Raw genomic sequence first — 26,505 nt, forward strand, 5'->3', positions numbered from 1 at the left:
TAACAGTGAAACCGGAAAAGTTCCTCGGGAAATTGTACAGTTTTTTTTTTCCATTGCCATTTCAGCACTTCTGACCCCCACAGAAAACACTTGCATACTTTAGTTCCCAAATGGTGATGAAGATGGTGGTTTGGCACTGAACACTCTGAACACCTTTGAAACAGCAGAAAGAAGGAAGAATTAACAAGATACTTTTCAAAAGCACCAAATGGGTAACTTGGAAAAATTATACCCAGCGATTCACAAAGCTGTCACCTATAGTTAAAGAACATGTTTATTTATTTATTAATATATTTATTTATAAGAACATATCAAACCAAAAGTACTCCACAGTGCCATTAAACTTTATTGACTACATTGATTGTAGGTAGAAGATACTGCTGGTGCGTATTGAGGCTGCATTTTTCAAAGGCAATTTCTTAGAAAAGTTTTATCTCTCTCAGAGAACTCAAGTCAGATCTATTTTCTGTTTGTTTACTTACTTAAAATAGCCAATATTTTTCTTTAAAACACCAATGATCTGTTCTTGCTTCCCACCTCCCACAAGGGGAGGCCTTTTTTTAGTAGGCCCTGCTACCCATTTGTAAGATTTCAAATATATTTTTGTACCTGTGGTACTTAACCTAAGAGTTATTCTGTTGCACAGTGCTTTGCATTCTCAATGCATATTTGGAAACGTTTAGAGATTCAGAGACATCTTTATAGAACCTATTTAGAAAGTTACACATATGGCACCAGTTCCTTGTGACCCAAAGGTTCCAAAATTAAGAAAGGCTTAACTTATATGTTGTCTTCTTTTAATCTGTCCAGTGTGATTTAAAATGTAATTAACACCCATCCACAGTACTGGAAGGATGTGTACCTGTTAAGGGGCTATCTATGTCTTACCTTGAAATATAGGGGAAATTACTTTTTTACTGTTTATTATTTACTGTTTTGGCTTTAAGTTAGCAGCTTATCCTAGGTGTACAGATTATTATGTAGATTTACAGATAATAGTAATATTAATGCTGTGAGAGTTTATAAATATGGAAAAGTTTCAAATGGGGCAGATCAGTGAATTGTTTCTAAATATTGCTGTGGTGTGGTTTTACTTAAACATGCGTGCTTAGCTTCTGTGTTGTATATTCCATGTTCAAATATACGTGAACAAGATGTTTGTTAAATTATCCAAATTAGCTGTATAGCTATGGCAAGGTGTTATTAAGAACCCCATAGTTGTGAACCACAAAAAGTATTATAAACTCACTTTTGCGATTTTCCTCTCCTGCCTCTCTGGAAGGTATAAATGGGATCATGTGATTAAAAAAAATATTCTAAAGACTCTTCATTTAATTTTATAGAACTTTTATTTCTAATTCTAACGTTGAAAAAGAAAACCATATATACCCATCTTTTTCTTTTTGGGTAATAGTTGTTAGTTTTAATTTTTTAAGTAATTCTGAGACATATCTAAATGTTCTTAAATTTTCCAGCCAACCTGGAAAGCAATAATTCATCTTAGTTGTGAATGTACATAATAATGTTCCTTGTTTTTAAAAAAAGATAATGTATTATAGAGTAGACAGATCCTTCTTGAACAATTGACCTTTCATACACCGTTTTGAGGAAGCCAATCTGGGTAGCATTGCTTATATCAGCAGTGAGGAATCTCTTAATTATATCATTACGAGAAGCTTATTTGGTGGATTTTGAAGATTTTAGGTACATTTTTAAGCTATTGTCTTCCTTTTTCAATCATATTAGCATTGCTAGATTTCATAATACAATAACAGAAATACACGTTGTCTAGAAATGTTGTGAGCATCTATTTATATTTAATAAATGGTAAAAAGTTTGTAAAATAAAATCAAGATGCGTTTAAGAAAAGACAAAGATTTGCAGTAATCTTTCATTTTAGGATGGGTAATTTTTGCAGATGTAGCATATGTCATAGAAGATGAGGATTAGAAAATCTCTTTTTTGGTACCGTTGGTGATTCTAAAGTGTATGAATGTGGGAAAGGCCTTAACATTTTCTGTTTCATGCATAATTATTTTTCTTAGTTGCAGCTCCTGTTAGTGATGGGCTTGGATCTGTGAGGAAATTTATGAACATATAGTTATTTAACTGTCAATATGATCTTTTTCCAGTTTTTCATGGGATTTATGGAAATTGTTATTTTGTTACATGTAAACATTATGTATTAAGCCGTATAAACATTCAGCCATTTTTTCTTCAATATCTGGCAATGCACTTCACCTACTTTCTATTGTTTTGAAAAATATTTTCTATAGAAAATTAATGCAACTCAATTTTCCCATTATGTTAGTAGGTAGCAGGTAATTATTTTTAGAACATAACATGAGACCCAACTTGTGAAACTCTCATTTACTATGCTCTACTATCCCTGATCCTTTGGTTCTGAAATTTCCTGCATTGATCAACGAATTTTAGACATTGCTATAGCATTATATAACAATATCCTTTATAAGAATACCTGTCAAATTATTTTAATAATGGATTAGTTTTCTGAATTGCATGAATTAAGACATTTAGATGTCAATCTTATTCATTCTTATGGGAAGTAAGTCTCAGTGAATTCACAAGGGCTTCCTTCTGAATAGGCATGTATAGATTTGCACAGTAGACATTCAGTATTGAAGGACACATACTTCTAGATACAAGAGGAAGACCATGTTTTCTAATATGCTGATAGATAGCGTTAGTTCTTCTTACAAAGAAAGCCCAGATTCAGCAAGAGAAATCCTAACATTTTAAAGTAGTGCATTTTCAGGATAATATATTTAAATTGCACATTTTTTTTTTCTATACATCGCTTTATAACTAACTGCACATGTATAAATAATATGCTACTAATTTCAGATGACCTTTTATAGCATTGAAGGGTGCTTTATTTATTTAAAAGTTTACAGTACCATCTTGTAGTACCATAGACATTGGAGAAACGTTTGAAATACTTTTTCTGTTTTATAAAAGGAAAGATTCACATAAAAGGTATAAAAAGGCAGATAATGCTTTCATTAGCAATGATTTTCCCCATAATACTTCTCTAAAAAGTGTAGAAGCCCTTATATACATACATATATGCATAATGCGCCTTAAGACATGCTGGCCTTTCAGGTTCTTTTTCTCATCTTTTTCTTAAAACATTCGAATGTATTAAAGCCATAATATATATCTCCTATACTATTATATCTAAATAAAGATCAAAAAGCTTCACTGGAAGATTTCTATATTTTATTGTGTGTAAGAATTATTTTTCTTTGTTAGTGTAGTGTGAAATTCTGTTTATATATTCCATTTTAATTAGCATTCTATTGTGTTACATACATAATTATACTCAAAATTCAACCTTAAATTAAAAACAATTTTTTTTTAATCATATAGCAGGTTTTCATTGGCTGGTGGTGTTCAGACTTTCAGAAGTTAAAATTTTGCCAATTCGGCAAGCATATAGTATGTTGGTCACATCATTCACAGCAGGGTCCAGGAGAAAGCAAAGGAATATACTTCTTCCTTTTTTAAAAAAAAATTGGATGAAGATTGAAATGGTCTTGTTGCAGACTTGAAATAATTGATTTTGGAGTTACCCTGTTGACTTACACTGAACTATCGTGAAGTCAGCTGTTTAAGGCTTAGAGTCCCACCTTTCTGACCCACAATAACATTTGCTGCAAAATCAGTGCCATGCTTTTTTTTTATTGAACTTGCTTGTTTTAGCAAATCTGATTCACACTGTTATGGCAAAACATGCTCAGCGCTTGGTTTCTGGGGCCCAGTGACAGCAGAAAGTTGAATGCATAGATATATTTTAGAGAGTTCCTTCCTTTGTTATCAGGATGTAGGAATGTTTATGTCTGTACATAGCATAGGCATTGCTTTGTCATTGGCCTACTTATAAGTTGGCAGTGACCTATTAAGAAAACAATATGCCCTTCACACCTAAGTTTTCCTTGCTGTAATTTTTTTCACTTTGATTATTTTCAGGATGAATTTCATCCCTTCATTGAAGCACTTCTTCCCCATGTCCGAGCATTTGCGTATACATGGTTCAACTTACAAGCTCGAAAGCGAAAATACTTTAAAAAACACGAAAAACGCATGTCAAAAGAGGAAGAAAGAGCCGTGAAGGATGAATTGCTAAGCGAAAAACCTGAGGTTAAACAGAAATGGGCATCCAGACTTTTGGCAAAGCTTCGGAAAGACATCAGGCCTGAATATCGGGAAGATTTTGTTCTAACTGTGACAGGGAAAAAACCTCCTTGTTGTGTTCTTTCCAATCCAGACCAGAAGGGCAAAATGAGAAGAATTGACTGTTTACGGCAGGCAGATAAAGTCTGGAGATTGGACCTTGTTATGGTGATTTTATTTAAAGGTATTCCGCTTGAAAGTACTGATGGCGAACGCCTTGTAAAGTCCCCACAGTGCTCAAATCCAGGGCTGTGTGTACAGCCCCATCACATAGGGGTTTCTGTTAAGGAACTCGATTTATATTTGGCATACTTTGTGCACGCAGCAGGTAAGTGCCTGTATTTCAAGTTGTCAACTGTTGAATAAGTTCGTTTTAAAAGTAAGGACATAACGGCATGGTTATTCCCGTGTGTGGTGCGCTAGCATTTGTTCATGTAAGTTATTCAAACTGTGCTGCTTTGCACTGCGTCTGTGATGATGGTCCTGATGTCCTCAGAAGCAGAGAAGATGTAGTTTGTGGTGTAAAACTGCAACGTTGTTCAAAAAAGTGATTGTGAGAGAGGGCTGTCTTTCACTGTTTGCCTAACCTGCAACATACCTAAAGCATTTTCATTGACATGCCTTTAGAAAATGCTTGGCACTAGAATGTTGTGAATGTTTAGAATTATTTTTTAGTTTTGTGTAAATTTGCCCATGTAGAGAAGAGATGAAAACAATATTTATATTATAAGCCAAGTCTTTAAATGGTTAGAATATCTACACCTTAAATATAGTAAAAAAAAAAAAAAAGTGGGCAGAGACTGAGGCCTCACAAACATGTATATATAGCCAGACATTAAAAAAAATTCTGCTTAATGAAGGAAGAAAATTGAAAGATGTTCTTAGTAATTGCTCCATATAAATAGAATATTATTGATTTTAAAGAATGGTTTATTAATTTAACAGTGCTGCATGTTGGAAAATGGATACATGCATTGTTTTTGACTCTTATTGCAAAATAATACATTTTTCTGTAACCTGCTTTGAGGAAGTTTGTAGCTTCTGAGTTTTGGAGGCTAACATCAGTGTCAGAGTGATATTCCTAAGCAACTCATCGTAATTTAGTCTTACCAAGAGTTCAATTTGGCATAGATATGGAGAAGAAAAAACTTAGATGATTTCTCAGTTTGTTAAATGTATGCATTTGTGTTTGTATACAGCATTTTTAGATGTGAGGTATATTGCTAGCTTTTAGATGGTTTTATACAAAAGTGAAGTTGCCTGAATCTGTTATGGCTTTATACGCACTAGCGTTATTGTGGTAATTGGCATATGCAATTATAAGAAACTTCTGGTTTTGTGCTGTGGAATCAGAGTGGTGTGCTCTGAATATTAACTGTTTTGTACTTTTGATGAATGAAGCATCTGAAAATATTGATAAAGAGGTGACTTTTGAAGCAATACTGTGAGCGGGTGACTTTGATTTGGGATCTGTGTTTTGTGTGTGTGTATGTAATAGTGGCTATGTTTTATTAAGTGCAAATGTTTATAATAGATTGTGGTCTCTGAGAGAGTTCATAGCTGTATATATTGTGCTGAGTGGAAAAATGGATGAATTAAGAACAGATTTAAAAATACAAAACTTTAATATATTTGGTGTTAATGGAGTATTGCAAACTCTTTTTTTGTATACGTGTTGATATATGGTGTGAATTTCAAATTGATTTTTTAAAGGATCAATGATACTTCATTGAAAGTATTTGTTAAGTTCCATGCCTTACTAACTTTAGTCCAGTAATTTAAAATGGCTAATCAGTAACATTGCAAAAAAGCCAAACAGCTATAAAACCTTTTCTAAAATTATAACTGTACAGTAATATTGTTGGCAAAAATAAAATCCACAAAGTGGAAAAAGAAAATATTCAATGCAAGTAGGCCTAATATAATCCATTGCTTCCATTATGAATGTTAAGAGCATATTGTAATATTTTAATTAAAGCTCTTCTGCTTTGCTCTCACTGAAGACTAGTAAATCTCATTATGAACACCTTTTTCAATTGTTTTGAAAATAAACTAAAGGTATTGTTCAATTCAACCATATAATTTATTCAGGACTAAGTTCAATTGAGTTCAGCAATGTTTGTATATAAGGTAGAGGTTGTAGCCATACTTACAGTTTTGCTTATAAATAAAAATCAACTTGTAGTCCTTTTAGAATGTAGACTTCAACTCTTGGGTTTATTAAATGTATCACATCTTTTTTATGCCATGTTGGAAAATATTTCAGTAATCACCTATAAAGAATGAAAAATATAGCTATTATATGTATGTGCAGAATGTTACAACATTATTTGTGAATGAGGGAGAATGGCTGTATTTGCCTTCTGCTTTATTTTGACATATCCCACAATCCTTTGTCATGCTAGCTAGGTTAATACTGACTGTCCTTGGATAGCTGCAGTAATGAAACCTTTACAGTTTACATCAGAAGAGAACTTTAAAACAAGTCTTAGGGTCCATTGTTGGCAGATGTTTCCAAGTGGCTGTAAGAGATGTACCAGCCTATTAATTATGGTAAGGAACTTGCCAGTATAAATTAATAAATAAATAATTAAAATTGGTCAACTTATATGCAATGGGAATTGAAGAGCAACTACAGAAATCCTCACCATTGTTACGTGAACTGTCGAAAAGTTGTCAGAAATGGAAGGAAGTTCACACTGTATAATACTCTTTTTCATTTATGTACTAAAACTATTGTGGGGTCTTCACTTAGAATATTATTACTATTACGTTACACTTTGCTGAGGTAATTTAATTCTCAACTTTTTCTAGGGTAAGAAGTCCCTTTCTTTTTTAAAAAGTGTACTTACCACTCTTGCTCTAAAATCTATATTTTTCCATGTTTCACCTTTTTAGTTTTGCTTTAAATTATCTAGCCAAATTGTCTTATTCCAAGTAGGCTAAGCCACAAAAAATATTGATCCTACATAGAAGAAAGGAAATAAAATTTTATAACTATGTTGTAAAAAATATTTCTATTACATTGAAAGAAAATAAACTGCATTTTAGAAATAAGACATTTGCTTGGGGGTCCTAAAATTTTATACCGGTTTCAGAGTGCGGAAGGAAAAGAAAAGAAAGCTGAATCCTGTGAACCTTAACTTTAGATTTTTTTTTTCCCATTTCAGTTCTGCTTCCCTTGTATCAAGTGACAAGTTGGAAGTGATTGTGGCAAACCGTATTCTTTGTGGGAGTATAAGTCTCAAGTAAATTTATGACCAGTCCTTTACCAGATGATCTGTATCAGAATCTCCAATATACTAGGCACGTGGCAAGGTCACCATTTAAGTTGTTAGGGTCATAACCTCTGCTACCAGGCATTTGACCTTTGTGATAAAGTTAACCTTTGTTCATTAGGAGGCATTCAAGCAAGAACTTCCTTGTTTTTTACTGCGGCAGCTAACATGATCACATTGTTAAAAGTGATTCTTAGCTCAAGTATTGGGTTCAGTGAAAAGTTGAAAGATTTTCTGTGTGGGTTTCTTTTTTTCTTTTTTCTTTTAGCCTTTTTCCTGTGGGCAAAGCTTCTGTTGACCACACAATAGTTCATGTTTTTGACTATTATTTGCAGTTGGATATGACTAACAGCACAAGCCTGTTCATTTTTACTCTGAAGTAAGTCCCACTACCTTAAGTGCTGCTTGTTCCATAGTGATTTATTAAAGAATACAATCTATTTTTGAGGGGAAAAAAATCAGTAAAAAACCCCTTCTAGTCTTTTATGTTTGAATTAGGTTGTTTTGTGTAGATTTTAATGCTATTAAGTACTGAATCAAAATTAGCAACAAGGCCAATTTAATGTTGATAAATGGTGGAAAGGTATTTTGTTCTAGAAATAAATGACTGTCTAGCAGAGACGGGATCATGCCTTTAATCTGAAATAAGCTGATACATATTCAATAATAAAGCATAACTGAGTACTGTTATAGGACTTGGGCTGTGTAATTTTATATTTTACTCTTGTGATATAAATTATATTCATTGTACTCATCCTGATAATAGTTAGATCATTTGGTATTTAGCAGTAGCGTTAATGCAGTTATACTTGTATAGGATGTTGTGAATAAAACAGTCACAGGACTTTGTAGCCCATGATAGTTTCCAAGAAACAAATATTATTTTATCATATAATTCTAATCTTATCACATTATTTCTACATCAATGTAAGGCCTACAATTTTTCTTAATATTTATCTTTTTAAAGAATAGGTCCTTTTCCTTGTTCCATATCTTATCATTTACTATAAATAAAATGAAAACAAATACCCTTTGTTATATAGGGTTGCATTTTCCTTGGTTTATAGTTATTGGTATTCTTTCATACGATAGTACAGTTATCCACGATTTGCTGATTAACCAGATGGACAAGGTAACAGATTGAGAACCTGCTCTGTACTGATAAAAAGCAGGTGTAAGATCGCAGAGGTTTCTAGTTTCTCCCCCAAATGAATTAGAAATTCCTTTTAGAATTGTATGTGTTGGATAGAACAAGACTCACAGTAATTATAGTTACATTCCATTCTAGATTTAAGCTATAACATTAAAAATGCTCTATTCACAATATCTGCACCAGATGCCATACTGAACTTAGACTCAAGTACTTTTGATGCTCAGTATCAGAACTTCAATTATTTGGGTGTCCAACATTGCTCAGATTCAGTGTGTGCACTAAATGAATGAATTACCAGGTAGGATGATTTTAAATATGACATGATATTCAAAAATATTTTCAGTATGTTCCAGGCAAGCAAATCTTGATGATCCTCTGATGAGCATGTGAGCAGGGGCATCTGTATCCTCTGCATAGTATGAAAGCATTCCAATTGTAAATTAAGGTTGTATGCGTAGAATGTTTCAATTGCTGCGGCAAACATGGCAACCCTTGTGGATATGGATATAAGTGTGTACAATTCCTTCCTTTCTTCCCTCCCATGCTGGAGACATTAGGTTAGGATATATGGGGACAATCAAGGATTGGCTAATTATGCTTTACTATGTACATAAGAAACCCTAATATAAGTGGGCTGCAGGGTGTCCAGATTTCTCTGAATTGTACCCAAACTGTAGCGTAAGGATATTTTAATCTGTGGGTTTCTATCCCAGTTGTAAAACTTTTCCAAGATGTTTTGTTTAGTTACATTTATACAGATGCAAGCTGTACCTGTGAAGCATGTTGATGCTGCAAGATGCTTTTTACATTTCACTTATTCTCTGCCAGTTTGGGTGATAGTTTTCCAGTTTTATATTGATATTGGTAGGGAAGTAAAAGGATATGCAGATTTTAATAGTTTAGCTCTTCAGCAGAGACTGATACCAGAGAATCTTCTCCTCAGAGAGAATTAAAGATATCTTGGCCCTTCAGAGATGGATCTCTGGCAACTTGAGATCTGAAAACAGCTGTAGGGGCAAATTGTAGAAGAGCTGTTTACATTATTAACACTTCAGCCAGTCTTGATTCTTATACTCACAAAGTTTTTGTGATGAATTAACTTAGTCTTGCAGCTAAAATGCTTATAGTCTACTCTCTCGTACTTTTCTGACTGTGGTTATACCTCAAGTGGGAATTAATGTTGTATAAAATTCTGTCGAAGGATTGCTGATAATGCCTTTCCTTCAAGTTTCACAGGCTCAGAATGGAATTCTGCAAGGTCCATTCTTTGTCTTGGACGAGTAACCTATAAAGGTTTGCATGGTTTTTAATCTTAACTGCCAGAGATTTTCATATTCCACTCCAGGTTGCAGCACTTGATCTGAAACTCCCTGGAAGGGGATATTTTTTGTTCTGGCAAGCAGAAGATTCTGTTTCTACTGTTAGCAGTGAGTGACTGTAGTTGACAGAAGCAGGATTTAGATGGGGACAACTGCATTCTCCCTGGTGCTGTAATTGAGATGGTAAGCATCCATGCTAACTTGAACCCAACAGTAGTGGAACTTAGGAGTATTTGCTATATCATGAACTGTTGGCACCCATTCGGTCATGTGGCTAAGCTTTCTCCAAAACAGAAACAAATAAAGCCAAGTAGTATGTAGGCTTTTAATATTTCTTAGAATTCTCCCAGGTGTTTTCGGAAAAGAAATGTCACATGATTTAAATGCTGTTTCCTGTATCCTGAAATAGCAGATGTACCCAATCAGTAAGAAAAGAAAGTTCCTAGTGTAACATTAAGAAAAGCCTTTGAATGGAGTTCAGTGCATTTACAGCTATGAAGCTAGCACAATAGTATAAAATATTGCCCAATGCTCCTGGCCAGGCCTGGCTTGTCTTACGTTACTGTATTTCTAGATTTCTCCTCTTTTCCATCCAATGATGAATAGCATTAATTCAAATCTATTTAAGGCGAGTGTGGGAGAAACCACAGCCTTTGTTGTGGCCAGTGGTGTATACAGCAGGGTTGGATGTTTCACTTGATTGAGGCCTGAAAGTTGACTCTAGTAGATGCCATGTCATCTTTTTACCAAATCTGCATAAGAAGAAGTGAAAGTTCTATTACGATGACAATCATTATTATGGAATGGGTGCTTAATGTGCTCCCAGTCTTGTTCTCAATGGCAACAACAACAGCAGCAGCAGCAGCGATTCAACTTTCTGTGAAAATAGCCATCCTGAAGCTTAATGGAGTCCACAATCACATCCAATTAAATTAATGTAACCAGTCAGCAATGTAAAGCAGCTGTAATGTCCGTTTATACATGCTTTTTCCTTTGGAGGCCTAGGCATGATACATTTCTTGAAGCCAGTCCCAATAATAAGCAATTCTCCCAGTTGTTTTGGTCAAAGTGTGGAACTAAACTGAAAGGCTATGATGCTAAATTTTGTGTTGATGCTGTCTATCTCAACTGTACTTGAAGAACTGTAAACCAAATGTGGAAAACAACTGAGGTTCACCAGCTCATTAGAAATGTGTGAATTTATGACAGTAATAGCATGATGTTTATAGACTTGTTTCTAGAGATTGATGACTACTAGGGAGCCATTTGGATTTTGCAAATGCGCCCTACTTCTTAATCAAGGAAAGTAAGGTTTGTGCTATGTTTTAGTTCTTGTTCACTCCAATTGGTTTTATAATGCAGTGAATGTCTGGAGTCTCTCTATACTATTCTGTTCAAAACAGTGTAATACAACATTTAGCATTCAGTGTGCCTTTTCATGCTCCTTTGCTGCTCTTGAGATCTTTAAGATTAAGCCTGTAAAAAGCTGTGCTCAATCAACTCTTCAGGTGATTAAGCAAATTGACTGGTTGTAGATGGACCGTCTTTTCAAAGCCATACAATGGCAGAGTTCCAGCTTCATATTAAACCAGAATTTTTAAACTATGGTTTATTAAATACATCATAGTGGCCAGGTTCACATATCACGCTAAGCCAAAAATGGCATTATGGATTAGACTTATGTGTGAATAAGGCTAATTTTGTTCTTTTGGTATGTCATTTGTAACCTAGGTGGCTAACAAATATATTCTATCTGTAGAGTCATGTTAGGTACCATGTTCTTAGATTCTTAGCATTCTTCTTTTGCTACTGCTGAATAGAGTTAAGGATCAGGAAGACTCTATAGTATATTGCTATAATATATGCATACTAATTGTTGTTCTCTTATTATTTTGGCAAACTTATTACTGTATGAAACCATAGGTACAACAGACAGCTACCTATGAAAATGACAACACCGACACAATGATATCATGATCATGCTATTATGAATTTAGATTTGTCTGGTGAAAATATGTAGATTGTTTATATCATTATGTGTGACACATGGGTTGTCATTTCTCCCACCTAGATGCCAACAAATGAAACCAAATTAATGAACAGAAATGATTGACCTAAATTGTAGATTCACATAGTCAAAATACAAAGAGCTAAACCACATCATAACTGTGTTTAATGTGTTGATTTGTACTGATTGTGTTGAATTGAAAAAGGAAAGTTGGACAACTCTAGGCAAATCTCTTACCAAAGCATTCCTTCTGTTTTGGAATAAATTAATAATTGAAACGTATTAGTTGTTGGATTACTTAATTGTATTGGTAGAGAAAGAGATATGAACCAGTTGGTTCCTGATGACAGTAATTAGGAATTTTATGTTATAGTTGGGGATTTGTTTCTGAGATTTCACAGATCTCTGTTTCCTCATCTGTTCTGGATACACCTCCATGAAATTTAAACAGAATGGATTTGTATTACGTCATTTAAATATTAATTACGTCTAATTCTGTATCTTAATTTTCATCTAATCCAGGAGCTTTTTTTTTTTTGCCTTGAAATACACTATTTCTTTGGAAGGAGATAAGAAAAAGTGTAAGAGAGATAAGATAAAATGGAAGTGATTAAGGTGGTTAGCTCATGTGATCTGAAGCCTGCATATTCTAATACAATTTCATTGTCATGAATAAATCAGCTTTTAGTTCAAGAATATCTTAAATCTGGCTTTTTTCCTGGAGGCACAGGTGGCAGTCTTGGACCAGAATGTTTTTTATCCGTTTCATTTGCTACTCCAGCTGTGTCTGTTCCTGCAGAAAGCGGACTGAGTAATCATCATCCATGTCTTTGTAAACTAGAGAACAGAGTATTGCAGTATATTGATGCTGTTTATCTACATTTTAAGGAGTTGCAGACAAGTGTGATGATAAAACCCCCACATGCTCCTAAGCATCTCTTTGGAGTTGAATCCAAAGCATTGCACAGTCCTATGGAATATTCAACAAACAGATTAAATCAAAGCATGCTTGGTGTCATGTATGAACTTATATGGGGACTTTTAGTAGTGTTGAGAGTAACACTTTCTTCCTGAGATAGGTGCTCCATAAGGATCTGCTAACCTCAGAACTATATATTATTATATGGTGAGCTAAGAAAGGGAAAATGGAAAAAGTAATTAAGTTGTCTTCTAAATATTCCTTTCTATTTTAGGGATAAGACAGGCTCTTCAAAAATGTTGTGCTGTGTATTCCTCTTTCTTTTTTCCTTCCTCATCTCAGTGCAAATTATTAGGTTCTTGAAAAGACCAATTCTTTCTTCACCTCCTCACTATGATTTGTTTCCTTTCCCATTAGCACATTTATCTTGACTGAAATCAGTCATAGGATTCATCGACAGATACAGACTTCGTTCAGATTAGTTATGTAAAAGTCAGGGGTTTAAACTGCTCTGGAACTTCTGTAAGAAGCAAAATGCTTTTCTGCCACAATCAGTCATTTGCCTCCAACGTGTGCAGGGCATTGAGGATGAAAATGGAAGCCTTGGCTACATTTGGCAATTGTCTCCTCCCTTGTTAGACCGTTTCTGTTTTCTCTCTGCATCCATTTTGTGGGTCATAAAGAAGATATTGGCAAGGTATACAAAATATTGACAAAATCATGCATGTACAGAAGAATGCCTTTGATTGGGGATAGGCAATAAGGGAAAAATGATCTTTCAGTATGCGGAACAAGATTTTCTGCTAGGGGATTTCTGGGGCTAAGCCATTATATCTGTGACTTCATTGTCTGTTGATGTTTCCTGAGGGTTAGCAAATTATCTAATAAACTGTGCATCAATGGACTTTTATTAAGATTTCAACCAATATATTTTTTATAAAAGTAAACTCTTAATGTGATATGTGCTATTATATAATGCTTATCCTTGCTGCAAATAAAAATTAGCATGCAGCTGAGTTGTGTTTAAGGCCTGTGATTATGAAGCTTGGTTCTAATTAAACTTGGTGGATAAGCAAATTAATTTAATATACTGGAAATGGGGCAAGAAAGTGTCTGTTATTCCCAAATGTCCATTAAATCCAAAATGATTTTGGATACAATAGACTTGTCCAGTATTTTGAGAATGTCTAGATTGTAATTTGTCCATTGAATCTAAAGCTGCAAAATGGGGATCCCATACATTGCAATTTTACTACAGCATAATGTAACATTTGAAATGTACAGTTTTACTTTCAGATAAATTAAAAGCCTGGAGAGGTTTCTGTTGTTTGGGAAATGGGATAGATTTAAAAAAAAAACCTAAAAACACAACCATGTACATGTCAGTCCTTTGATGTCTACTCAGTAGTAATTTCCCCTGAGCTGAGTTAGGTTATTTTCCAGTAGTGGCCTAGAGTCATCTAACCAAAATAACAATAATGAGGATAGGCTTTACTTCATTTCAAGAGCTGGGTGATGATGTGAGTACATAGGATTGCATTTGAAATAAACACTAGTAATTTTGAAGGTGAGTGAAGTTTGGGTAAAGTATTTGCAACTAGGTGATTAAACTAATTAATACAATCCTTAGAGCTGCTGGGGAATCAAATGATTTCATTCTGGAAACAATTATGATGGATAGGTGTTATGAAAGGCAACATTTGGCATCAGGCTCAATACATCAATGACCTAATAGAATTAAAAAGTTACAATTTCAGTATTTTGAGGTAATTACCTAATGCCTAATGTTGTTGTGTCTGTCATAAAGGAGGTAGATTGAGAGGGGCAACTGCTACCAGTAAGATGTTAAGACCACATGAATTCGACAGGTCTGTCTCCCTCCCTCCCTCCCTCCCTCCCTCCCTTTCTTTCTTTCTTTCTTTCTTTCTTTCTTTCTTTCTTTCTTTCTTTCTTTCTTTCTCCAGGATTGATTCAGATTTGAACATTATGATTCATTTGAGTAAATTCATTCCTGATTTTTTTCATTGAATTATACATTGTGCTAGCATGATGTTTTTTGCATATTTTAACTCACCATATTATAGTCTTGATCATCATCCCATGTTATGAATTGCACGTATTGTAATCCAGCCTTTCCCAGCTGTGTACCTCTGGACATGTTGGATGTTAACTCCCACCATCTACATCTGTCAGTGGCCTTGCTGGCTGTGGCTAGTATTAGTTGTACTTCAGCACATCTAGTAAGCATCAGGTTGTTTAATAATCTATGTTCAAGCATGGTTGATCAGTTGAATATATTATACATACAACAACAGTTTGCCTAACAAGTACCAATTATTTAAAAAATATATTAAAAATTGTTATGAATTACCTGATTTTTCCAATCATATTTTCCCTAAAGTCATTTGTTTCATGCAACACATATTTTTCCTCTCTGTTTCTGTAACAGAAAACAACTAGGAGTTGTTCATAGTTTCCAACTCAGTTTTGTTTTTAAAATAATTAGCATATTGCACAAATACGGTGTGGCTTCTTATTCTTTAAGCTGTGATTATAATCTCTTAACTCAGTTTGGGGAAAAATGATAATATTGTGTGAAAAAATAAATTGAGTTCAGAAATTACAATAAGCTGTAATGTGGTTTATTTTTTGTTCAGTGTAATGGACAAAGTCATCAGCCATGGTTCTAAACTAGTTTCTTGTGATGAATTTGTGCATTGCACAAAGCCAAAGCCAAACCACATTATGACCTTGTACAGTATGCCAAACAAGCATTAACAACTGTCCTTACTGTCTTTCTACATCTTAATGGTATTGTACATTCTTTATAATTTTTATATAAAAATAAGCATATGAAGACTATATAACATTGTGTCTGTTATGACAGTTACATCTGAAGTACTGTAAAGACTGATAACTTGGAAGTTAGATAAATGAAATAGGCATTACCTTTATATTAATGTACTTAAAAGACAGGAATGTCTTATCAGGATTTAACCAACTGGTCAAAATCCAATCTTCTCTTTAAAAGAACTGTGTTTGTGTGCATTATCACAGTGTTTGTAAGGGCATTTTAAAAGTTTAAATTATCTTGATTGAGGTGCACGAAGAGTGTAGAGTACAATTTAAAAACTATTAAATATCACTATCAGATAGCAAGGAACATACTTGGAAACATAGCATCATGAAAATGGATATACAGATTTTATAGAAGGTATGTGGTACTTAATGTGCAACTTTAATGAAAGCTGCTTTTGTAAAGGCGATATAAACAGCACCTGTCTTATGTTACCATAGCAGAATGAAAACTGCTGCAGTATGATCTATTCCTAACTTATGGAGGAACCCAGAGGAACTCTTGATTAGCTCTTGCTCCATTTGGGAAGCAGGATGGAGTAATCAACAAATGGTATGCTACTGAAAGATGTACATGCATAAAAAAACTGGGTTGCATTTATTCTTTTTAGGAATTCCACATGCTTCATTGGCAAACTTTGTTTCCTTAGAAGGTATCTGTATATCAGTGTTATAATACTCCTTAGCTCAAGCCATAACTCATTAGTTTGTCCCTAGAAAGCTAGTGTTTAAAGACTGATATTTAGCGTGCAGCTAGAAAAATGGGACTACCACAATCAAAAGGCACCATGGAAATATGTGTCTTCTTATCTATATGTTCTTCAGTTATGAAAACTCTGTGGGTAGATACCTACCCGTGCTGTTAAAGTGGGCTTTTTAATTTATTACGTTTGCATACTGACCTTCAAGACTAGATTTTCCCAGAGTAGCTTCAATTAATGTAAAATTCAAAACCAACTAACATATGTAATTAAACAGTATGGTTAAAATGCATCATATTACAACAGTAAGACAATCTGTCGTGATTATGGGCAACCTCTGCCTTGTCCTATACTGGTTAGACTTTGGGGAGTTGGAAGTTCAGCAGCATTTGGAGGGGCTACAAGTTGGCCGTGTTCGGTCTGCATGGTGAATGAAGACCTCACCCAGATTCTCTGTTTTGCTTTCTAATCTGCAACACAACAGGATTTAATGAGGTGGCCCAGAAAACTTTTTTTGTTCAATAGTAGAAGTTGAAACTCTCTGAAAAGTAAGCATATTAGCAAAATATTTTTAATAGGGTCATATGTGCAGACTCAGAATCAGTCCTGTCTTCATGTGGCATCCTCCTGTGCAGACACAGCTCAAGTCCTGGCAAAAGTCTCTTTTTCACAGTCTTTTGGGTTGCTGTACTGGCATTCTAAAAGTTTCATGTATTAGTTTGTCTTGGACCTCAGTGCTGCTATTTGCCAGTGTCTAGTTACAGATCTGTCTATAATACTTATCTGTTCCTTTATTGTCTATGTTGCCTAGCTCCCTTTAATCTCTGCCAGAATGCAAAAAATCTGTGTGTCCGATTTCAGTGTGTCACTCACAGTACTTTTAATAACTTGATGTTCCCTTTGATTTCAGTTATCAGAAACTGCCTGGCATGATTTTCCTGTATCGTGTCTAGTGGCAGGCTCAAAATGAATTGTTCATACAAAGAGATGATGCAGCATCTGAATTTGACTTCTATGTTGCTTTTTTTTTCTAAAAAAATCCTTTTCAGATTTTCTTGTTTTGTTAATAAGTTCTATTATTTTTTCTTTCTTATAATTATGACACACCACATTGATGTTAATACCATGAGAGAAGTGGAATATTGCAGCTTAGCTATATGCAGAACCTACATGCAAGTTAATTGAGGATTCTTTGGCTGGCTTGCTGGCCTCTCCATAGCCTAGCAGTGGAGAAGAACATACAAGAGGCAGAGGCAGCTTTTGGAACAATTCCCAAGGTAGAATAAATGATGAATTATACACCTTCCTTAAAATACTTCAGATAAATCCAGATTTGTGTACATCACTCATTGGAACAGAGGGATAATGGAGACTGTGGATATATAATGACTGAGCCAGTCACACTACATATGAGGGGATGCATCATTGCTTGAAACTCTCACAGGATATCCTGATTTGATATTGAAGACCATGTTCAGGGATGATTTACTTCAGTGACCAAGATGGGCCACTTTTCCATCATGTTCTCAGTTTTTTTACGAACTTCGGGAGCTGCCTCTCTTTCTAGATATTAAGGAATTTGATATGATTAGGAAAAAAGATTTTTTACGAGATTGAACCCTTAATGATCTTAAACCTTTATATCCTGGGTGTACGTTTGAGAAAGTGGTAGAGCTTTCCAATGCACACAAACTTTCAAAGTTCTCCAACCCAGTGGCAATGATTGTAACACAGCTAAGCATCACCACCAAGGTCCAGAAAGGCATTTCCAACCTTTTTACCCAGTGAAATATAGATATGATAGACACCAGAGACGGTCAATCTTCTTTCACATTTGGGTCCTGTGATTTCCCCCAAGAAGATTTGTCTTAAGAGACTTCCTAATGGAGTGTATTACAAAGGAAGGTTGCACGATATGAAACATGAGGGTCTACCACACGAATGAACAAGCCAGTGAAAGCACCATTGAGCACAATTGGACTTTTTGTAGGCTGGCACAGAAAACCTAGGACTGATTTCCTATTTATTCACCTGTTTTTGCTTTTACCCTCAAGAAGAGGACCCAGCTTCTTAGAACATTTATTAGAAATGAGTCTTGGTAGCTTTAGCAGCACTAAAGGCTCTGTATTCTCATTTTGCTATGAATATTTATTATGAATTCTTAAGGACTGGAGAATGGACATGTACTGGATGCTTCTGCCTTTTGTCTTGTGAGAAAGATATGCAGGCAGCTACTCAGATCTTAAGAATTTTTTAAAATAAAGGATGAACCAAGACTGCATTCTTTAAAAAATGGCAAATAACTGCATTAAGACGCTTTTTCTTGTGGTTATTCAGCACAACATAGAATAGTAAAAATCACCTGTGTTTTTGGAGATGATAAACCACCATCATATAATCTAACCTAGATTTTCTAAATCATTATGTAAGCAACATTATAACAATTCAGTTACCAACAAATCTCAGAGGCCAAATTGGTGTTAATACCATGAGGGTTAACAATCTTAGTTATACCAGCTATAACCATTTAGTTACCAATTTGGGCTCCAAGGCCAGTTTGGTGTTAATACCATGAGAGAAGTGGAATTTTGTAGCTTAGCCATATGCAGAACCTACATGCAAGTTAATCAAGGATTCTTTGGCTGGCTTGCTGGCCTCTCCATAGCTTAGCAGCGGTGAAGAACATACAAGAGGCAGAGGCAGTTTTTGGAACAATTCCCGAGGTGGAATAAATGATGAATTGTACACCTGCACCAATTTTTCTTTGCAAAAAAAATTATTTTGCAGTTATGGCAATTGTTCCTTTCTATGCCTTATAAATCACGCAACCAAATATTAAATCTGCAGCTCTGAAAATACAATTCGAAGTATTTATAGAAGTATCTTCCATAAGCAGCTGATTCAGACTTGTCCTACCAACTGCATATAGATAGAGGGGGCAGATCTATAGGTCTCCCAACCTCAACTCTTAAGATGCCTTGCTAATGGTTCTTCAAGAACACTTCTGCACAATGTGGTCCTCCTCTCCTTCCTAGTATATACCTGTGGCCAGGTAACCTTGGCTTTTTCTGATCTGATGGGGCAGTAATGTTTTCCATTTTCTGCTGACATAAACCTTGCTTACCCACAAATCTGTCCTCCTTTTGACCACTTTTGACTGCTGTCCTGCCCTTCCTGCCGCTGGTTGTTTCTCTCCATGGTGATTGTGATGTGGACCACAGGAGTTTTACTATGCATGGAATTAATTTCTTAACACCTTTCTTCCCATGAGCTGGAATCTAAAATGTTTTGAATCTTTGGAAGGATCAACAATGCAACATTTTCACTGTTCTTTCTTTTGAAAAAGGGGGGAGCGCCTTTTGCTGAGATGACCTGTATGTTGGGATAATATCTTTTCATATTTGAGAAGAAGACAAAGGAGCTACAGTGCTAAGCACAGAACACTTATTAAAAACAGTTGGGAAGCATATAAAAGGTTCCGTGTGTGTGAAAAACGGGACAGCTGTGATGGTCTATTGGGAAAGTATGTACAGATGGTAGTAAGGAGGAGAATGATGACTGCATGGCTGATAAATGAAATACCAAAAAAAAAAAGGGGGGGATGCATTATGTTGGTTGATTGTTGTAAATTATATATTTTTGGGGTGCATCATTAGAATTTAGGTTTTCCAGTGATTCAGCCAGGAAATGTGAGTGACTGCATATTTTTAGGTCATATTCTGTTTTCAGAATGAATAAAATATTTTATAAATTACATGGCATGTAATTATTAGAGGAGATAATTAAACATATGGTTTTCTTCACATTTAGCATGTCATGAGTTTGTCATAATGGTGTCCATAATACTCTACATGAATTTAGGTTTAAATTAGTTACAATTAAAATGTGGGATTTTTTTTAGGTGGTGGAAGGAGTGAAGCAGGTTTGTTCGTTTTCTGTTGTAAGAAAAGTAAAAGAAGATGAAATAAACCTGGTTTGGGCTAACAGTGGGGAAAAGAAATTAAAGAAATTGCTTCATTTAAAAAAAACTGAAGTAACCAATATTTATTTATTTTGATATATCCCAGCTTCCAACCAAATATGCAAAAGACAGCTGTACAGGAAAGACAATATGAGTGGTTACATGTGTTACCATTTAAGTCTCATTGTAATGCTTATCTCTGGGTCACCATGAAAAGAAAGTTGATGGGCGGGGAAGAAAGTTGCCTGGGTTCATACTATGCCCTCCTCCCAAATGTGACAGCAGAAATTCAGCATATGCTTCACTGTTGCTTCTTTACAAAGAATGATCATAACTTTTGGGGTTGGGGAATAATGCATATTTGAGTGATCATTAATAAGTTTATGTTTCAGAGAACATGAGGCAACTAAGGGAGTTTCTAGCCATTATTCCCAGCACTACAATAGGAAGGAAGAGGAGGTAGACATAGAAACTAGTTATATGGTTTTATCAGTAAAAACAGTTTCTAATATACAGTAAAAGGTGATTCCTGCAGAAGAGGATGGATAAGTGATTCCTGTCCATCCTCTCCTGTACAGGAGGATAGCAGCAGGAAAAAGAAGAAAGTCCTGCTACCCATGGAATATTTTTGTATCGTTTTAAAAGAAAACTTTCTCTTCTGAAAAGAGAAAACGTATGTTGCACATACTTCCTGTTTTAAAGGCTGTAGGTTGTTTATTTATTTATTTATTACTCAAATTTAGGCACCGCCCATCTCCCCCAGAAGAGGGACTCTGGGCAGTTTACAATAAAATCCCACATAAAACATAAACATTAAAATCACATAAAACAATTATGATAAAACACAATAAATAAATAAAATCCAAGAGAGATGTAAAATCCAGGCTGGTAGGAGGGACTCTAGGGTGCGAGCCATCCCCAAGAATGGTTATTGTCCTAACTGCCAGGAAACACGCTGAGACAAGGAACTGGTCTCTAATGTTTTATTGCTTGTACATAACAGGAAAATCCTAACAAACTGAAGAAGCGTGGGAAAAACCCAGCCATATAAACCCCAAAGGGTAAGGCGGGCCCGATCTGTGTCTCTTTGAATGGCTACCTAACTCCTCAGTGCTACGCATGCGCTTAACAGTCTGGATGGGAGCCCCCTGCTCGCCATCCTTACTCATGACAGTTATTCACTTTCCCGCCCCAGGCGAGACGGCAGAATCAGGTGTTCAGGGAAGGTCAGGAGCGAAGGGGCCTGCCTCACCTCTGGTGGCAAGATATTCCAGAGAGCGGGAGCCACCACAGAGAAGGCCTGCTTCCTGGACCCCGCCAGATGAAATTCTCTTATGGAAAGGGTCTGTAACATGCCCTCTCTGGATGATCGGGAGGGGGGGGGCGATGTGATGGGGATGAGAGACAAAAGCTTTCAATGGGTATGTAAAATCTACCTTGAAATCAGAGTTCATTGTTTTTCCTGTTCCTTTAGAAGTTCGTTTGGCCCTTCAGTTCTGCTTTAGGCCACCATTCCCCTTAAAAAGAAATCCTCCCTTTTGAAAAAAACAGCACATTTGTCTGATAACATTTGTCCATCGGTTTGCTTTGTGTTAATAACTTACAAGTGAAGTGGTATATGCTTTTGTCTTCTTGGTGTCAAGAATAAAGATCAGGAGGACCCTTGAAGAAGTCAGCAGTAAGTTTTCCTGATAAAGATCAGGAAAAATAAGAACGTTTCAGTAAAAACACAAATAGGAATAGTTAAAGCGGTGGTGTTTCAGCTTTTACAGTGTACAGCTGAACAGCAAGAAAGAGTCTTAGAATTACGCATTTAGAAATGGTTATTAAGAGTACCATGGACTACAAGAAGACCAGTCAGTCAGTGCAAGAAGAGGACGGGGGGAAAAAAGAGATTGACTGAGGGAAGTTTTCTCTTGGCAAGGTATCTTGAAATTCATTGAATGTTAGGAATACTTTGGAAAGTATTTTGGAAATTGTCTAGTCCATCCTCCATCCAGGAATCCACTGCTGCAACTTCCCCAGCAAATGACCATCTAGCCTCTGTTTAAAGACCACCAATTCTAAGGTTGACTGTTTCATTGTCAAACAGGAATTAGGAAATTATTCCTGATCTCCACTCAAAATCTACTTCCTTTTTTTTATTTTTTTATTTTTATTTTATTTACCTACCTACTTACCTACCTACCTACCTACCTACCTACCTACCTACCTATTTAGGAGTTTTTAAAAGTATGCATGGCACTCCCTCCCTCAGTTTTTTCCCACAACTGCAACCTTGTGGCTAGGCTGGACTGAGACAGACAGTGACTGGCCACATGAATTTACTAGGCTGGGGTTGGACTTGAACCCAGGTTTCTCTGCTCCTGGTCCAACACTTAACCACTACACCATGTTGGATCTCTTACACTCATTGTTTCTTGCCCTGTCTTCTGGAACAGTTCTGGACAATTCTTCCCCATCTTCCACGTGATAGCTCTTCAGATCTTGAAGACAGCTATTAAGTCTCTGTGCAGTTTTCTCTTCTCCAGGCTGAACATACCCAATGTGACCTACAGTTCCTCATAGATTTTTCCTTCTAGGCCTTTTGTCATTTTAATTGCTACTCTGTCTGGACATGTTGTACCTTGTCAATGTTGTTCCTAAAATGAGGTGCCCAGAACTAGACACAGTATTCTAGGTATGGTCTGACCAGGATGACAGAACAAGATTGCAGTTCAATATGGACAAGTTGACATTGGGCTGAAGGAAACAAGATGTTCAACAGGAATAAATGTAACTGCATTAGATTGTTACTATTCAGTCTGTGAACTACCAAGACCCCCAGAACTTTTTGCATATAGTTCTATCCAATATACTAGTCTCCCCACATCCTTAACTCCTGCTTTGGAATTTTCCTGTTTCAACAAAAGACTTCGCATTTGTCGCTGATGAAATTCATCTTGTTGGTTTTTGCCCACTGTTACAGCTTGTCACAGTTTTTTCCAGCATTTTTCAAATCATTCTCTTCAATTCTTGTTGCTCCATTACTTGCTGTCTTGTGTGATCGTTTTAGATATGATCAGTAGATGAAAGCGTTTTCCTTAATAATAAATAGGTTTTAGTAATGTACTTTTCTGCAAACAAACATACTGTCCAGCTGCATTGTGATCCTCAATGATGTCATCTTACCCTGTTTCCTCCCTCTGTTTTGCTTCAGAGTGTGTTGCTCCACAATAGCATATTTCCAACCCCCTGCCCTACACCTGGAAATTGATTGCTTTTGTTTTAGATTGGATTCTCTCCAAAATTGCACAGTCTTGGTTGCCAGCATAGCAGTTCAATATACTAATGCATCAGCTTTAGTGCTTTGACTTTCTGCTCCCTGGTACTTCAAGTTCAAGTCAGAAATAGGAATTAAATATGTGACTTTGGAGCAAGATGCTGAGTTTCATTTATGCTAGTTCAAATATTCCTGTTAACTGTATAGTTCGTATGCCTATAATTTTCACATCGGATAAAATACTGTCCTTTAGCACTTGGAAATTATGTTTTAAAATGCCAGTCTGATAGGTAGCATTAAAATGGAATGCATGAAGCACTTGGTCTGTTTGTCTCTATTTTAGTGTTTATTCTCTCTCAAGCGGTCAATAATTGCACCAGTGGAAAATGGAAAATGCCTTAATGAATTATTTGTTCATTAAAGGTTCCTATGAACCTCCATTTAATATAAATGGGCAATAGTATAAATGACCACCTAAGCATTTATCTCATTTGCAAAACTCTTGATGTATTTTTTCATACATTTTGAACAAGCCCTTCTATCCTTAAGCATTTTCGTAGAAAGTATGTAACAGTCCTTGCTAAATTACTTAAGTATTTCAGCACAATTTCTGAAAAGTAAGCTGTAATTAAAAGAAAGGTGGAAAAAGAAGAAAACAGCCAGTTACGATAGTAATGAGATTGTGACTGGAAGAGAACATAATGTGTATTCTGGTAAAATACTTGTAAAATATCTTGTAAAAAACCATCAGAAAGACTGCATGTCTTAGGAACATTATAATTTTAAAACCCACTTGGGACTTGGATAATTTGTTTTTATTATACAGCAATCCCATCAATTTATTTAAACTCCAGTGAAAAAAATACTACCTTTTTATTTGTAATCTATTTGGTACTGATAGAGCTTTAATGCTGCTTGGTAGTCATTAATTTCTTTGGGATATACAATGAAGTGGTAATATTGTAGTCCATATTTGTCTGCATACCTCTAACATATCATTTGTAATCAAAAGTCCTAAAAAGTTAGGGAGAGAGGAGGATCCATCCATCTTGAGCTCCTTATTACATCTACAGAAGGCTACCACTGAAACCAGGCTCATTGAAAGTAGTCTGAATGCAGCTTAAAAATTGGGCATTCCTGGTACAGAAACAAGTTTGAATTCATTGGATCTAAAGTCCTGGCATTCCCCATTGACAGCCCCGAGCAAGATCCTCATTCATGCATAGGCAATTTCCTTGTCATTTCAGTGGGGTGGGGTGGGGTGGGGTTTTCTGAAGGGAACAACAAATGAAAAATTGTTGCTTTATCCTCCATCCTGGTCACTTATGTCATCCAAGGCTTGGTATGTATAGCTTAGTTCATGGGAAGCATTACAAATTAAAACAGCCTGTTCTCTGATTTGATTTTCATAGGGATGGTATATGGCTGTTTATTCTGAATCACATTTTTTCATCATCCATCACTGATAAAGGCAATCAGTTACTGTAAATTAAAAGAATGTTAGATACAGATTGAAAGAATAGGGGTGTCTCTTAAATATTTCAAAAGTTGAGTATACTGTTGACCAATGGCCCTGTCAGGTTTCTTCTGGCCTAGATTAGAATTGAAAGCCTTGTAGGCAGTGATTCCAAGATGTGGCTCTTTGACAAGTTCTAGAAGAAATCCAGCAACTGCCAAATGTAAAATGCAAATTCTGTCTATTGTAGATACAAGATTCAAAGCTTGCATCTCTTTCTCTTGTCTGTGTGGTATAATGGGCAAAAGGAAAGATTGATATTTTGGTATTGTTATTATAATGGGCCAGTCAGATCTCAGGCTGTTTGCTTCTGCCAGATCTAGTCCTCAAAGGCATTTCCAAAGGGAATTTTGGCACTATTTCAGCAGTGATGCTGCATCCCTGGATTTGCCACACTTGCATTTCCTGTGGCAGCCATGAGATGAATGGATGAATGGATGGATTTTTAAAAAAAACTCAACTGTCCAAAGCATGCAGACAAAGAAGTGCCATTTTATGATTTGAACTGTTTAATCTCAGTAGGCCTGGGAGAAAGCCTACTTTTTCAATCAGTTGTACCTCCCACCAGTGCCCCTGTCTTAGTTCTATGGGTGCCCCCTTCTTCTTGGCGGTGAAGGAGGCTATAACATTTTTCTCATTGATACTGGCTTTTTGCCTTCCGGCTGTGATCAAACGTGGAGAGATAAGGGGGTCACTGTCCAATTTCTGAAGCCCTTCTCTTGGACAGGTAGAGGGTACACAAGTTGTCTCTGGCCATTCCAACCATGTAGTAATCCAGATTCTCATGGAGTGTTTCAGGAATGGATCTGAGGGGTTAGGCAGTATCTGGAGGCAGTTTCATTGGGTAAGTGCCCAAGACACATTGTTGAAGCTATTAATCTGAACCTTATTTGAGGCCATCAAAGATAATTAATTGAGCATTACATTTTCATAAGAAAAGTCATCTTTGGTAACCTTCAGGGTCTGTAACTGAAAATTTCTTGAACTTTATGGTAACTTGCAAAAATGGGCTTATTTTATATACGTATGTCATGGAGTTCCAAGCCTTCTGGGCCAGCAGACATAGCTGGAATTTGGAAAATGGGAGGGAAGGGCTTATGTATTTACAAAATGACCATAATGATGGATGTGGCCTACTTATTGTACAGCAGTTTACAAGAAATCAAACTGATGAGTCAGTATCCCATATATTGCCTATCAACTCCAGATTATGATTCAACATTTTTTTAATGTAAGTGGGTATCTTACTAATAAAGTACTGAGCTGAAGTCACCCACATTTTTATTTTAGTAGAATGCCTGTATGAGGCCCAGAGTAATTATTGGAAATAAATATGAT

General features: G+C 35.8%; 1 protein-coding gene and 1 pseudogene across 6 annotated transcripts in view; both read left to right on the top strand.

Annotated features, from left to right (window-relative positions):
* The window catches only part of NFIA (nuclear factor I A), a 327,174-nt gene that overhangs the window by 1,968 nt on the left and 298,701 nt on the right, over nucleotides 1-26,505 (top strand). For 5 of the 6 annotated variants that reach the window (XR_010067582.1, XR_010067583.1, XM_063298036.1 and 2 more), the window contains exon 2: nucleotides 3,991-4,522. Coding sequence is in view for 4 of the 6 variants with exons in the window: in XM_063298036.1 (XP_063154106.1) it covers nucleotides 3,991-4,522 (532 nt within the window). In the remaining 2 variants the exon portion in view is untranslated. Of the gene's footprint in view, nucleotides 1-3,990; nucleotides 4,523-6,172; nucleotides 6,272-26,505 lie in introns of those variants that run through there. The other variant, XM_063298034.1, reaches the window with a different exon arrangement.
* LOC134492981 (BTB/POZ domain-containing protein KCTD6-like) lies at nucleotides 16,755-18,437 on the top strand (annotated as a pseudogene).

Source organism: Candoia aspera, chromosome 3, assembly GCF_035149785.1.
Source record: "Candoia aspera isolate rCanAsp1 chromosome 3, rCanAsp1.hap2, whole genome shotgun sequence".
Classification (NCBI taxonomy): Eukaryota; Metazoa; Chordata; class Lepidosauria; order Squamata; family Boidae; genus Candoia; species Candoia aspera.